The sequence below is a fragment of the Tribolium castaneum genome, chromosome 1, assembly GCF_031307605.1.
Source record: "Tribolium castaneum strain GA2 chromosome 1, icTriCast1.1, whole genome shotgun sequence".
Classification (NCBI taxonomy): domain Eukaryota; kingdom Metazoa; phylum Arthropoda; class Insecta; order Coleoptera; family Tenebrionidae; genus Tribolium; species Tribolium castaneum.
The window spans coordinates 12,051,040-12,066,410 of record NC_087394.1 but is presented as its reverse complement, the minus strand read 5'-3'; the positions used below and the strand labels follow the sequence as shown (position 1 = coordinate 12,066,410).

At 28.4% G+C, this 15,371-nt stretch overlaps 1 protein-coding gene across 20 annotated transcripts in view; it reads right to left on the bottom strand.

Annotated features, from left to right (window-relative positions):
• CaMKII (Calcium/calmodulin-dependent protein kinase II) overlaps positions 1-15,371 on the bottom strand; it is a 131,072-nt gene that overhangs the window by 31,297 nt on the left and 84,404 nt on the right. For all 20 annotated transcript variants that reach the window (XM_064359720.1, XM_015978452.2, XM_064359723.1 and 17 more), the window contains 3 exons: positions 13,158-13,212; positions 2,141-2,279; positions 1,805-2,086 (listed from right to left, as the gene is read on the bottom strand). In XM_064359720.1, the coding sequence (XP_064215790.1) occupies positions 1,805-2,086; positions 2,141-2,279; positions 13,158-13,212 (476 nt within the window). The remainder of the gene's footprint in view (positions 1-1,804; positions 2,087-2,140; positions 2,280-13,157; positions 13,213-15,371) is intronic.

The window sequence follows — 15,371 nt, the reverse complement described above, 5'->3', positions numbered from 1 at the left end:
GAAGTAATCTAAAAACTCGAACAAGGGACAACGATGTAAATTATTGCTCGAAAAAGACCGAAATTTCAAGATTTTTAGACCTAATTCATCGAAATTTTGCTAAATAAATAATCATCTTCAGTCAAAAAACGAACTAAATTATTCACCTGGTTTTTAGGGTAATTTTAAGAAAATTTTGTAACAAATTCTAGAACAAAAATTTGCTCGAATGAACTCGAAAAGGGGTAAAATAATAAGGACCAATTCTAAAAAAATTCGTAATTTTTACCGTGTTTTATATAACTTCTCAAAAAGTCTTTTCGATAAAAAACGAACTAAATTAATACCCAAGAGGCCCAAATAAAATCGATTTCTTTGTAATTTCTAGGTTCTAGGACCGATTTTTTCAAAATTTTGGGGCCATTGTAATAATTGTCTTCGGTTAAAAATTAAATTAACTGAAAAAAAAAGTAAAAAAAAGAGAAATTCGATATAAATTCGCCATTTCTAAACCTATTTTGACAAAATTTCTCAAAGTAAGTGAATTTTTCGATAAAAATTGGGTAAATTTTTCCACAATTTTTTTTTGAGAATGTTATGCCTATTTTGTCGAAATTTTGCAAGATTCCCAGCCAAAAATGAACTAAATTGTGAGAGAAATGTTACAAAATCTCAGTTAAAAAAATTAAAAAAATTGCAAAAAAAGAAAATTCGATACATTTTCGAGATTTTTAAGCTTATTTTGAAAAAATTTCTCAAAATAGGTGATTTTTTCGATGAAAAATAATATAAATTTACGCTATTTTTTTTTAAATGTTATAAACATAATTCCCTTGTATCTAAATTTTCGCTCAAAAGTTTTTTGAGAATGTTATGCCTATGTTGTCGGAAGTTTGCAACATTCCCGGCCAAAAATGAACTAAATTGTGACACGAATTTTACAAATTCTCGGTCAATAAAGTCAGAAAAAAAGGTCAAAAAAAGAAAATTCGATACATTTTCGGACTTTTTAAGCCTATCTTGACAAAATTTCTCAAAATAGGTGAATTTTTCGATGAAAAATAATCTAAGTTTTCGCCCAGACTTTTTTGAGAATGTTATAAATATTATTCCCTTGTATCTAAATATTCGATCAAAAGATTTTTGAGAATGTTATGCCCATTTTGTCAAAATTTTGCAACATTCCCGGCCAAAAATGAACTAAATCAGGACATGAATTTTACAAAGTCTTGGTCAAAAAAGTCAGAAAAAATAGCAAAAAAGTCAAATTCCATACAATTTCGTGATTTTTAACCTTATTTTGTCAAAATTTCTCAAAGTAAGAGAATTTTTCGATGAAAAATGTTCTAAATTTTCGGTCAATTTGTTTTGAGAATGTTATGATTGTTCTACATATTTTGTCGAAATTTTGCAACATTCCCATTAGAAAATACACTAGATAGCTCAAAATAGAACAAAATAACGTCAGTTTTCATTAAAACTGGAAATTTTTTGAGACTTTTTTTTTCAGAATTTTTATACAATTTCTAATAATTGTAAGGCAATGAAAACATTGATGCTTAAATGTTGTTTTGGGCACAAATATGTAAAAAATTGTCGGTAGACCCGCAAAAATTAAGTTCGTTCTGAAAAAAAAAATACAGACAAGAGGAAAAAAATAACGCATTTAAAAGTAAACGCTAATTTCTACGTAGTTATTAGTTTTTGAGATATAGTAAACACTTTTGGCAAACTCAAGCTAACTAAATAGTTAGGTCATTGATTTTATGTGCGTTTAAAGCGTTGTAGAAATTCCGAAATTATCTTTTCTTGTTGTTAGACTTACGTCATAAGCACCAGCTTTGATCTGTGCGTATAACCGGTGCTGGTCCTCATCCCAAAACGGAGGATAACCGACTAAAAGAATGTACAATATAACACCACAAGCCCATATGTCTACAGGTTTGCCATAGGGCTCCTTCTTCAGTACTTCTGGAGAGAGATATCCTGGCGTTCCTGCGAATCCAAACCAGGCTTGTTGTTCCCCTTGCACTTCTATCGCTAGACCAAAATCGGCTAATTTCACAGCTGCTCCTTTGGCTTTACTTGCTAAAAGAAGGTTTTCAGGCTGGAAATAACAAATCGTCTTGACAAAAATTCGGATAAGTATTTCGATTCTTACCTTGAGATCTCTATGAACTACACCGTTTTGGTGACAATGATTTACTGATTCTAATATCTGTTGTATGCAGTGTGATGCATCTGCTTCTGAATAAAACTCTCGCGCTACAATATCTTCAAATAGTTCACCACCCGTTACCCTAAAATGCAAACAGGTGCATTAATAACAATAATCAGTTGCATTAATATGTTTTAAATTTTACACGTAATCGCTCACATATTAATCAATTTGTAACAGGCCGGATTACATTTAAGTTAATGCATGGTTTGGCTTAAATTAATAACAATAACTGGGATCTGTTTGTCTGAAATAAATCGGAGATATGAAAATGTTGCAGTAATTGCATAAATCCGTGTTATGATGCAACGAATGGATTTATCTATTAATAAACGCAAAGCTTTAAACGCCGGTTAGCAAAGGAGATCGTTAAAGTACCGTCCAGCTTTTAGTTCGTTAAAGTCGTTAAAAATATTTTTGTGCAAAAAAATATTCGTGCATTTGATGCACTAGTCGTTCTTTAAATAGGCGCTCATGTGCGAAAAATGGCTCAAAAGTTATAATGACAGTTATAATGACATTTTTTTTATTGAGCATGTATTAAAGGAAGGTTTTTTCAAGACCACTTTGGCTATTGTTTTTGGAGCTCGCTCCAAATTTTTTTCAAGGTTCTTTTTTGGTGAATGAATAAGTTGTGGAAAACCTATTGACTGCAACTTTTAAAATGCAGTTTAATTTATGTTTAAATATACAGTTTTAATATACAGGGTGTCTCGTGAAGAAGTGCAAATCTTTTAACCATTACAAAAAACTGATCTATATTCTTTGTTTTTTTAAACGAGTTTTTATGGAATTTTGTTTGGGTTTGGTATTACTAGAATTCGAAAACCCATTCAATTTAGAAATATTTTTGTCTTTTTTCATTTTTTGTAAAAAAAATTTCCTGCAAAACAATAAAATATGAAATGATGTAGTCGATTTAAACACAGATACTGTAGTTTAAAAAAATGCTTTTAGAAAAATAATAAGAGGAAACGATATATTTTTGAAGCTTAATATTTGAACTTCAGTTAAGCAGAAAAATGAAGTCAGATTTTTTGTTCAAGCTACTTTTTTTATATAATATTTTTTAATGTATTTTCCTTTACAACGGTATTGGTTGTTGCTCTTTTGTTTCCTATGATGTTGAATTTAATTTATTGTCTAATTTGCATGTCTTTTAATAGTTTTCTACATCACAAGACAAGATTTTTGTCAATCCACAAGTATTTGTTTAATGTTTCAACAGCTGTCGATTCCGCTAACCAAAGTCAAAATGATCTGAAGCACCAAAAACTTAACTTAAAAATTCAATTTTGGAGAGCTATATCTCGTGACAAAAGGCTCAAAAAATTTTTTGTCACAGGAATTTTTAAATGTCCTTTATCAGCACCCGAGAGAATGTCTGGTACTTTTGAATCTTCCTGTATATCTCAAACAATTTTTTGCCGTGGGAACTTTTCATTCAGTTTATGTCCTTTATCAGCACCCTAGATATTGTGCGGTACTTACGAATTCCCCTGTTTTTCCCTTTTTTGAAGTATTGCGTTAGTCTTAAGCGTTTTGAAAACACTTTGCATCATTTGATGAAAAATACAGTACAACCAAAAGCAAACAAAAAATACTACAACATTTCTGCTAAAGAGTTAAAAATTTAGGCACACGGAAGATGCGAGTATAAACAGTACCTAACATACAGAAATCATAGTAAAAACAAAAAATGTTTTACTGAAAACTTTTCACATTTTTTTAACCCAAAACTGTCCGTAAGGTAGTACTTTCCAGTACGTGGTGACTGAAATAATCTACAAAGTATAAAAGTGTGTAATACATATGTATTTAGTATTTTAAAATTTACTTGTACCTATACGAGTACAAGAAATTTAAGGAATAACCACTTCAAAAAATTACCTAGAAGAAAAAAAATTGATATCTACCCCTCGCCCTTCCTACATTTCTGTCTGCAAAATGGTTAAAACGGCAACAAAAATGATATCCGTGTGAAAAAAAAAGGAAACAAAAAATCCTTGATTATTAATTTAAGCAAGCAGAAAGTTTCACCATTACAAAAGAACTCTTCTTCATTCAGCTAAACTTTTGACTTCACATAAAGGAAATAATAGTATCGACTTCAACATTGGACAAAAAATTTTTGAAGAATATTTAAGTCATTGAAAAAAATAAATTAGAGATAAAAAGTTGGCAACGCTGTTAAGATATGAAGAGGTTCACCGAGTGTCAACAGTACTAACAAATTCCAGGAAAAAAAATTCAAAAATGACAATCATGTCATATCTGTCATACCACTTTACAAACGAATATTTTTGTATCACCTACCTATAAAATTTCTCAGCTTTTTTGTCAGAACTAAGTTTGTGATTCAAAAGAGTCAAGGCACCTCTTGGGCAGTGATAAAAACGTCCAACTGAAAAGTTGTTGGAGCTCTTTTTTACCCGAACTAGCTCTTTATTAAAGATTAGATTTTTGGGTTCATGTTTTATTAAATTTAGTTAACAGAAAACAACATTGGAACATTCAACAGATACTTGCCGAAAAAATTACCAATTTGTGGTTTATGGTGTAGAAAGCAATTAAGAAATTAGCAAACCCGACAATAAATTATATGCCATTTCAGTTCATAGTAGAATTTTACAACAACGTATTTGCATTTTTTTGGAGTGAAATGGAGCACAAATTGAGTTGGTGCATCGGTTTTTGAGCACCCAGTATAAAAAATTCAAGTATGTCCTCCAAAATTTTGATTTGAAAACTTATTTGACTGGATTATAAAGATAAGTTTATATTAATGAAAGCGATTAATTTTCGATATTCTAAAAAGTTGTCAACGTCATGACTACGTTAACATCAATTAACAAATGAGTTTTTTAAACCATTGAGAAAAAATTGACTTGCTAAACTAACAGGTTATGTTGTCTCCATCTTTTTGCTACACACTGTATACAAATACATACTTGACCTCTAGTGCAATTGACAGAAAAAAACCATTATAATGTGTTCTTCTAATGTAGAACATTTACACTACTGAATTGAAAGAATATCATCATTTATGTTAAATTAAGCAATAAACTTGCATAGTTAATTTTGTTTTCTACACATTTGTTATGATTATAATATCTTCTTGTAGTCGCGAACTGGACATGTGTTAATTAGGTAAATTGCATGAAACGTTAGAACGGTTTAAGTTTAATTTAACATTAACAATGTTACTTTATTGTTTCAAGCAGAGAAATCTAGTTCTATCACCACGTGTCTACAACATTATACAGTCTCTAAAAAGTATGGATACAGCTAAATATTTTCAGAACGATTTAACAGAGCATGCTAAAATTTGGGGCAGTTAAATGTGTTTAAATTCTATCATCATAGATTTTTTTCAATTTTGTACCGTCATTTATTTTGAAAATACAAGGCTAACTTGATTTTTTTAATGGTTGAAAGGGTTAAAATTAATAATCTTTAAATTTAGTGATGTAACATATTCTTACTTTCATTTTTATTAAATGGCAAAAAAAAGAAATTCAAAAATTAATTTTAGATTTCTGCAAAAGTCAAACTAAGTCAGCTTTGAAAATACTGTCATTAGCGATTTGTCACTTGCATATTAGTCAAAAATTACACTTGTGTGCAATAATTCGTTTAAGAATGGTACATTTAAATGAAATTGTATTTCGTCCTTAAACTTTTTTTTATTAAAATGTGTTCTTTTTCAGTTAAAAGTATTATTTTAACAATTATTATTATTATCCTTTAATTATTTTTTTGGTCAAAGTTCAAGCGGCAAAGAGCTAAGGATAGATAAAGTCAACATTTCCAATGCTAATTAAAATTTTAAATTTTTCAAAATTTTATTAGTTCTATATTTTTTTTTAAGTTTCGATTAAAATAAGGTATGCATGTGTTATACTTCTTGCCACTTAAAAAAATCAAGTTAGCCTTGTATCCTTAGAAGAAATGAGGGTAGAAATTTGATAAAGCAGTAAAACGATAGAATTTGTATACTTTTAAGCTTATGCCTAATTTCAATAAGTTTTGATAAATAGTTTTTAAAGTATTTAACTGTATCCAAACTTTTTAGCGACCCTGTATGTATTTTAGAAATGTACCAAAACCTCACGCGTCAGTCCAGAGATAAAAGTAGAAAGTAAAAAAAACACTAATCCCTATTAATTTTCAAAATTAAAAAAATTAAACTAATAAATAATCTGGCACACAAACTTGGTGTTTCTTAATTATCAATGCATGTAAATTACAAATTTATTCAAATGTTTTTAATTTCTCAGTACTTTATTTTATTTATGGCCTTGCAGGGCATGTTTAAGTTATTTTAATTGTTCAAACTTTATATTTCAAACATACTCATTACTATGAGTTATTATCATTGTCTGTGCTAATCCATCATGAAATTATCTCAGCATTATTGTTATTAGATACAAACTGATCTACAGAAACTCAATTATTCTTATCACCAATAGTAATATACGTGTGTATTAGGATACATAACTATTTAATACAGTCGTACCAATGGACTACAGGGTGATTTTTTTGGGCCTAGGTACAAGCTGTTATAAAAAATTTTCTTGCACTTCAAAAAAATAATAGCTAATGTAATTTATACTTTCAAGGAGCGATCTAGCCATTAATCCGGTAAAAAGCGACGTTGGCGTTTTTATAGTGTTGAAACAGCTAATAGAAGTTAATAAAGGTTCTAATGTATGCCCTAAAAGAATCAACCTGTATATTCTAAATACTTGCTGAAGTTAAAATACAGTAGAACCTCGAAACGTATGTTAATTTTAGAATACAGTGTAAGTTTATAGTAGGTTATTTCTGAATTTTTTAATATATGCAACCAATAATACCGATTGCAGCTGACCAGAGCGGTAATCGTTACAAAATTTCAAAAAGTTGCAGTCACATTGTTCTGGGTGTTTGTCAAGTTTGTCTTGACAGTTTTGCTAAGATTTTATTATGAACTATAATTTTTTTAATTAAAAACTAATGTTGATTCAATTAATGTTTTTAAAAATTAAACGAAGTATCCAAGGGATAAGTGCAATTAGTATATTTGGTTGCATCTTAGGACCTGTCAGAAATAACAAATAACCCACTATTGACTCACCCTGTATTTGCTGTAAAATGGTTTAAAAAATTAAAAAAGTACAAATCATGTTAGTTAAGTTAAGTAATGAATAAAATTATTTGATAAAGTCTGATATTATAATAAACTATCTAATTTAAATAAAATCTTCTTTATGACCTGGTTTAACTGTTTTTTTTTGCAAAAACTTTGAACTTCCCCAAAAAATGGAGCCATATTATTACATGATTGTACAGATATTTATTCCAAAATTCTAAAATTATTAGAAAGTCTGATTTTGCAAGAAACATTGAAATTTGAAGTGACAATCGAGGTTCGACTGTAGTATAATCAATCACACTTAGCTGTCCCACTCTGTATATTCTACTTAATTAATTTTAATACTACTCCGTTTTATTCCCGATATTTTATTTTATTAGCACTTTAATAGCAAGTCTCCCACACCTTTTCAAAGCACAGCCCAACCACCTACGCAAAGCACTTGTCTGTAGGCGCGCTTAAAAAGCTTAACAGAAAAGCGAGAAAAATCGACTTTACTGAAATAGTCTTGACGTAGACTAATATCTACACGTTTCTGTCATAAATACCAGTCGAAAAACGTGCGACTTGTTTTGTAAATAAATACGAAATGTGATGACAATTTGTGTGTACAATTCCATTGGGAATAATTAAAACTAACCGACATTTTCATCAAACTTTTGCCGCAATTCAATCACATTATCAGCGAAATAAAACCGAAATCGTTTTCGTGAACTATGACCTTAATCTCCCCCAAAAAGAAATCATCAATTACACCACAATTAAATTTGATCGGTCTCTAAGCTGCTAATATTTTTGATGGACTAGGATGAGCTTTAGCGCAATAATGCATAAATTTCCTGTTTTTCTTAAAATCAAGTGGTGACTTGATAACGTAAAATTTTAGTTTTCTATTTTGCAATTTGAACGAAAAAACACAGTCCCGACTTGATGTAATGGAAAATCTAAAAAAAAACACATCTGATATGCTTTCCGGCGAAATATGAACTTTGATATTTTCCTATAATAATTTTTGAAACGCAGGACAAATCCAGGTAAACAAGCAAACTTCATTATTCGGTACAACGGCGTCTGTGGTTATTTAAACAGGACTGATGTTCGGCTAAAATCACATTTTTTTTTTTCTAAAATTCAATCAGATTGAATTTTATTTGTCCTGCCAACGACCATTTTTCAGATAAATGTTTTATGTTGATTTATTTATTATTGTGATTTATTTTAAATAGTATTGGAAATGGATGGGGTAATATTTTACGGTTAGTTCAAATTGTAATTGGAAAGCAAAGGCGTTGTGTTGTTCTAAATATAACAGAATTTCAAATCGTGTTTTCACAAAACTTGTAAAGTTATTGCTTGTGTCTGTAGTTGTTTACATCGTATAGAGCCATTGTTAGGGATGATAATTAATATTTACTCATCTAGTACAGCTAAAAGTTATCGAAAACAGGTAAAATTACTAGTTTGGAAGATAAGGAAATGAAGTGATATAATATCATGCGTTCAGTTCAATTAATATTTATAAAAAAGGTGGTACAGTAACGATTCATTAAATGTAACTAAAATGTTGGTCAAGCTTTGACGTACAGCAAGAAATGCAATAAAAACACAAAGTTCACTTATATTTTTATTTAACTATGTAAGCGTGGCATTTATTGCAACAATAACTAAATTAAATATTTTTTTGATATTGTATCTAAAGGTTTAGATACTGAAATGGAATACGTAGTTCAAGGTAGGCAAAAATTTAATTTGGGCAAATTACATGTCATCGTATTGCTTGCCCTCTTATTTGAGTCTGCAGCTTGAGTTTCGAAGGACAGCTTTGTTGGGTTTTGTGAAAATGCATTGAAATGAGCAATCTGTTCAAGATTATTTTCTGCAACGATCGTCCAGATAACAATGCACTTTTTACATTTCCAACTTAATTTTTTAGCAAAATTAAAACACACACACGCAGGTTTTTTAATTTTTTTTTAATTTGCAAAAGCTTGTGTGAGGTTTTTCATTACCGAAGAGATGTTTCTTAAATAGTGAGTGAAAGAAAAATCGTTATAAAAACAAAGTTTACACTCGTCTTGTGAGGTCATGTCACGATGATTTCCTTTTGGTGGAAAATATCTAGTAAATAGGCGAAAAATGTGTTTTTGAGAAAATTAAATATCAGTTATGAGACTACATGAATTATAATTATACGTTTTTTTGTATTATGGTGTCTCTTTTTTATCTTTGTATTTAGACGTGTGGTTGGTTGCTTGCTCTTAGAGAAAACGGCAACGCATTTTTTTGAGGTGAAATACGATATAAATATAGACTGTACATAATAAAAAAAAAGAATATATGTATAAAGATAAATTTAATGCGAAGAAAATTCATCAACTGAACGAGAAAAATAACAAAATAAAAAATAACAGACTAGGTAAAAAACTAAGTAAAAATATTTAATAATTAGGAAATTTGACAACTTTTGCTGAAAATTGTAAATATAATAATTTCAAAATATTTTTTCTATATGAAAGAGTTGAGCTTACTGGCTCAAAAGTAGGGTAAGTAGGGACTTTTCTTCTGCACATAAATCAATGATGTTTTTGAAATGGAAATGGAGACAGTGAGGATTTTCTTTTGCTGACATAACAATGCTCAAATGAAAAAAATCATGTCAATGCATTAAAAGCAGTTACAAGACATCGACAATGTTCGGTAAAATAAGAGTTTCAATGTATGTATTCTTACGAAAACATTTCTGCAATTTCTGCATATTTTGGAAAATGGAATATGAAAAACTAAAATAAAATTTACTTACGGGAAATGCATTTTCAAAAAAGAAATACTTCTCAAAACAAATAGTTGTTTATTTATACGATTAATTATCCATGTTTTCAAGCGATTTTGATAAAATGTTTGCGCCCATTTCTTTTTTAACGTATAGAAGATTTTTCATAGGACTTCTTTAATTTTTTATTAATTGTTAAAATTCAAAAAAACGACTGTGACTTTTACAAAATTTTATAAACTTATATCTATGAATGAATCAATTTTTTTTTTATTTTTTACAAAACTCTAGGGCCTAGAAAATGTTTAGAAGACAATCATAAACTGAAAGAAGCTGATGTTAAAATTAGGTACTCGTCGGTTTTATACCTAATTACAAAAAATACGCGGAAATACGAACTTTACTCTTTATTTTTTCTAAAATTAAGATATAAGCTGGTAGAACTAGACCCATGGATTGTATAAAGTCTCTTCAGGAAAAAAAGCATTGCGTAAAATTTATGATAAGGTAAAGGTAAAGAAACAGTCATGTTTCAGCCGTAATCAGATATCAAAAAATATTTTAACAAAAAAAAATTGGACGAATATAAATTATTCTAAAACAAAACTATAATAAAAAAATTAATACCAGATCAAAAATAAAGAACGTTTCGGAAATATAACTGACATAGGAAACCTTGGAAAGATCCAATTCGATTATTAGTTAAATTACTAATTAATTTCAATTCAATTCAATAAATCAGATCAAAGAAAACTTGTGAGATAAGTTTATTTTGAATATGAATTTATGATTTTAGCGAGAAACCACTTATTAGTCAAAATATACACCAATTAATGTTAGAAATTTAAATATGAAACAATGACTTTCTTTAAAAACGTGTAAAACATTAAATATTCTGTAGCTTTACGAGCATATACTGATGTTTATTATTGATTACTATGATTACACAATCTGAAATAATGAAAAGAGAGCCAACATTTATATAAAATAATAATTAAAACAATATCAAAGTACGTTACTTTTTCAAAATTAAAAAAATGATCAAACCATGTAAAAACTAAGTAAATGAACCAATAGATATTTATGTTACAAACACTGGCATAAAAACCTACACAGAAGTTCGAAAACTTTGGTTTATAACTGATTTTGAGCCTCTGTAATTCTAGATTTTAGTCTCAAATCCAAACAATTTTTAATATAAGGGTTAACTTGCTTACTGCTTATTGTATAAGCTGTCCAGAAATAACATTTGGTTTTGGAAAATATTGTAAAAATAACTCATGAACTTTTGAATACAAATTTATGCTCATATTCACATAGAACTTTCTATTTTGCTACCATTTTTTTGACAATCTGTACGTATAATGCTTACTTTCTTCTTAATAGTTTTTCAAAAAATTATCGATTTTATTTTTATTGCTTAATTTTTTGACATTACAGTGACATTTATGATGCCATTCGTTTTTAAGTTGTGACGTCATTTTAACATTTTTTTAATGACAACTCCTTTTTTTACTGTTTTAGATAGTACACATATTTTTAGTAGGAAGAAAAAAATAAAAAATAAAATTAAAAACGAATAAACAATTTAATAAAACGAATAAAACAAAAAAAATATTGACAATCAAACATAATAAGTTTTATCTTTTTGTTCTTGACTTATTTAATAAGCGGCACTTACTATTTATAAGTTTTTTGAATAATTAGCATAAAAACACTTAATATATTTATAAAAAAACAATCACCCCTTATAAAATAAACCTAGAACAAAAAGATAAAGCTCGTTGTGTAATAGTCTCAATAACTTTTTTATTTTATTTTCCTCCTTTTTTGATTTCTTGCTTTATTTTTTTTAAATTTTTTTGTACATATCAGAAAAATAAAAATGCCTACTATCTAAAACATTAATCAAAAATGACGTCATTACTTAAACATGATCAAAACTATTGGTTCAGTCTGTATATTCCATAAGGTTACATAATAATAAAAAAGAATTTAAATGTTATTTAACACAAAATATTTAGATTTAGCAATTTTGTTGAGAGTTTTATAAGTAACCAAACAAAAATATAGTATTTACACCAGATGTTTTTAAATCTACAGAAAATGGCAAATGAATTTTTTTGGGTCAAATAAGTGAAATTACAAATATTCAGTATACAGAGTGTTTCACATATTTTTACGACTCCTGTGCCTGTATAATGCTACCAAAAATACAAATTCTCTACTTTGTTCACTCCTTCAAAAAATTACAACTTTTTTAGTTAATCCGTAATTAGGAAAAATAGATTAGTGTCATATTCATGCCCTCTCTTGATAAAACACTAACTATAACTATAACTATTTGTGAAAAACAGCAATTTATGACTATTAATGAATCAGTCATTAGTCTGTCAACTACTGTCATGGGTGTCAAAAAATTAAATAATTAAATGTGTATTTTTTGTATCTAGTGTTTTATGAATTTTGTATATTTAGGTGCTTACATTAATCGCAGGCCTCCTCAAGTTATGTGAAACACCCTGTATTACTAAATGTGTAAAATAAGATCCTAATTTAATTGAAAATTAATTTAAACAAATTAAAAATATGTTGCTAGTTTAATTAGTGGTTTCCAGTTGATTACTGTTTCTTTTGTAATAGTCATATCAATAATCTCCATTAAAAATTTCAAAATCCAAACAGGTAATACTCAAGTGCCGCTAATTAAAGCGTTTGATAGCATTTGCAATTAAACTACTGGACAATTTACAACTACAAATAATAATTAAAGACCGGGCATTAACATACTTCATGGCCTATAACAAGAGCCTGTAATCCGTTTTTATGATAGTGCTGCTTCTGCAACCATTTATATCAATATTGAATCCTTATTCTAATAAAAAACTTTAATGAACAGGAAATTGAGTAGTTTCCCACTTCCTTAAGTCTGGAATAAAATATGCTTTGACGTTAAGTTCGTGTATTAAAAGGAGTGAGTTTAGTACGGACATTAATTAGACAAAATCTTAAACACCCACCCAACAACATGCTCACTAAACACCAATACTTACAAATCAAATACTAAATAATGAAAATTTTCTTCTTGTATACTGTCGTGTAACCTCACTGAAAAATAGAAGACATACAATTAGTTACGTGTTACTTTACACAAATAAAAAGGAAAAATTTGCGATATTTCACTTCTAAAAATATTATATTATGCAAGTGTATAGACACAAACAGAGGAAATTCTCACTTGGGTCAATAACAAGAAACATGATTTTTGTATTTTTCCTCTATTCTATCTATAATAAATATAAATAATAAAGCAAAATTAGGCAATTTAGTTACTTATAGAAAAAATGTCTACTAATGCATGTCTATAATCACTTACTAGCCTGAATTAACTTAAATAAAATAACGCAGCAGTTGACTTCAATCATTTAATGAGTCTCGAGGGATAATTGATGGTTTGCATACATGCAACTTAATTACAAATTACGATAAAGTGGATAAAAAAATATTTACAAAAAAACACGTAATGGACATAGCGAGAAGTTGTAATCCACCAAGAAATAAAAACACTGCGAAGAAGCTTCTTTTAATTCAGATTTATCTATTACATAAAACACAACGTGCTTGCATGTACTCCATATACCTTATTAAAATTTGATTTATATTAAAATCTAAAACAAAAAAGTTAACGCAACCTTCCATCCGCTTTTCCTGCTGTTTATAAACACAGCTTGGAGTTTGAAAAACAATAAAAGCTTTACATTCGAACCTGCAACCAAATGAAACAATTTTTGCTCTTATTTGACTATACAGGGCGTTATCATTGAAGTTTAGAAAATAGATAACCATATCACGGAAGCAACAAAAAATAGACAATAATAAATATACAGAATGTTCAGCCCGTCTTCTGTAGCCCAGTTGTTAGTAAAGTTATTTATACTCTTATAAAACACATTTCAGGAAATTATTTTATATTATACAGAATGTCCCAAAAAAGTATGAAGTCATAATAATACATTTTTCTAACGGCAAGCTATTATTTTTTGTGCTAATTAAATTTTTTGATTCTTACATTCTTTAAAAAAAACACCAACGATGCCAAATTAAAAAAGCAACATTTTTTATTATTACAACCCAACACATTCGGAGTTATTTCCAAAAACAGTAACCATTCGACTTTTAATCACTAAAATCATTTGTCATTGACAGAACGTGTTTTTAGCAAATAACTCCAAATATGTTAGGATTTACATGAGCTGTGATAACAAAAAATATACGTTTTTTTTTTGGTTTTAATTTTTTTAAGTAATCCCTACACCGATTTGAAAAAAAAAATTAGGGACATGTAAGAAGCTAAAAACGTACCCTAATTGCCATTAAAAAAATATTATAATCACATCATTCTATTCCGGAACACTATATAATCAAAAATATTCCCATAAAATACGTCTTAAAGTATAAATAACGTCTATAAAATGACAAAAGTCCAACCTTACTAATAAATGAACTATAGAAGATGGGAGCAGAGCTGGATCACCTTGTAGATTTGGAAGCATAAATACAGACTGATTCTTTTAGATCCTACATTACAAACTCTTTAACTTCTAATATAGGTAGAGCTTAAAAATTTTGTATCCGATCCAAATCGACCATTCTGAGTTCAACTAATATATTTTCAAGATGGTCGAACTTCCGGAACTACGAGAAATTGGCGCTAACTTTGAAATTTTAAATGGTAACCACCTATTGGTCAAATTGCAAGGCTACTATGATATTTTGAAAATGATGATTAAAAAATTATTATAAGACAGTTTTTTCAAATAGAATGACTCGGTTTTTTCAATGGCAATCAAAAGAACATCAATTTTTTGTAGATTTTTATTAACATATTCTATATGTATCTCTTACAGTTTTTGAAATAATCGCAAAAAATCGAATTCTAGCTTATTATTTTCACTTGTAATCAATTAAACGTTCGAAAATTCGATAAAATTGTACCATTGATTAACAGAAATGTTAGATTTGTCCCCCATTTTCACTCAAGATGTTCAAAATTCGATGGCAAACTGACTTACATAATTACATAATTATGTACATAATTCACTAAGTTAGCAAAAACCATAATTAAATATTATTGTTTTGCTGCTTATTCGATAATGATCCAGGTAAAAACTAAATAAATTCGTTTTTTGTGATTTTTTTCTAAAAATGATAGGTATAGGACGTCCTGATAAAAGTCACCATAAATATTATTGTTCTTTCGATTGCCG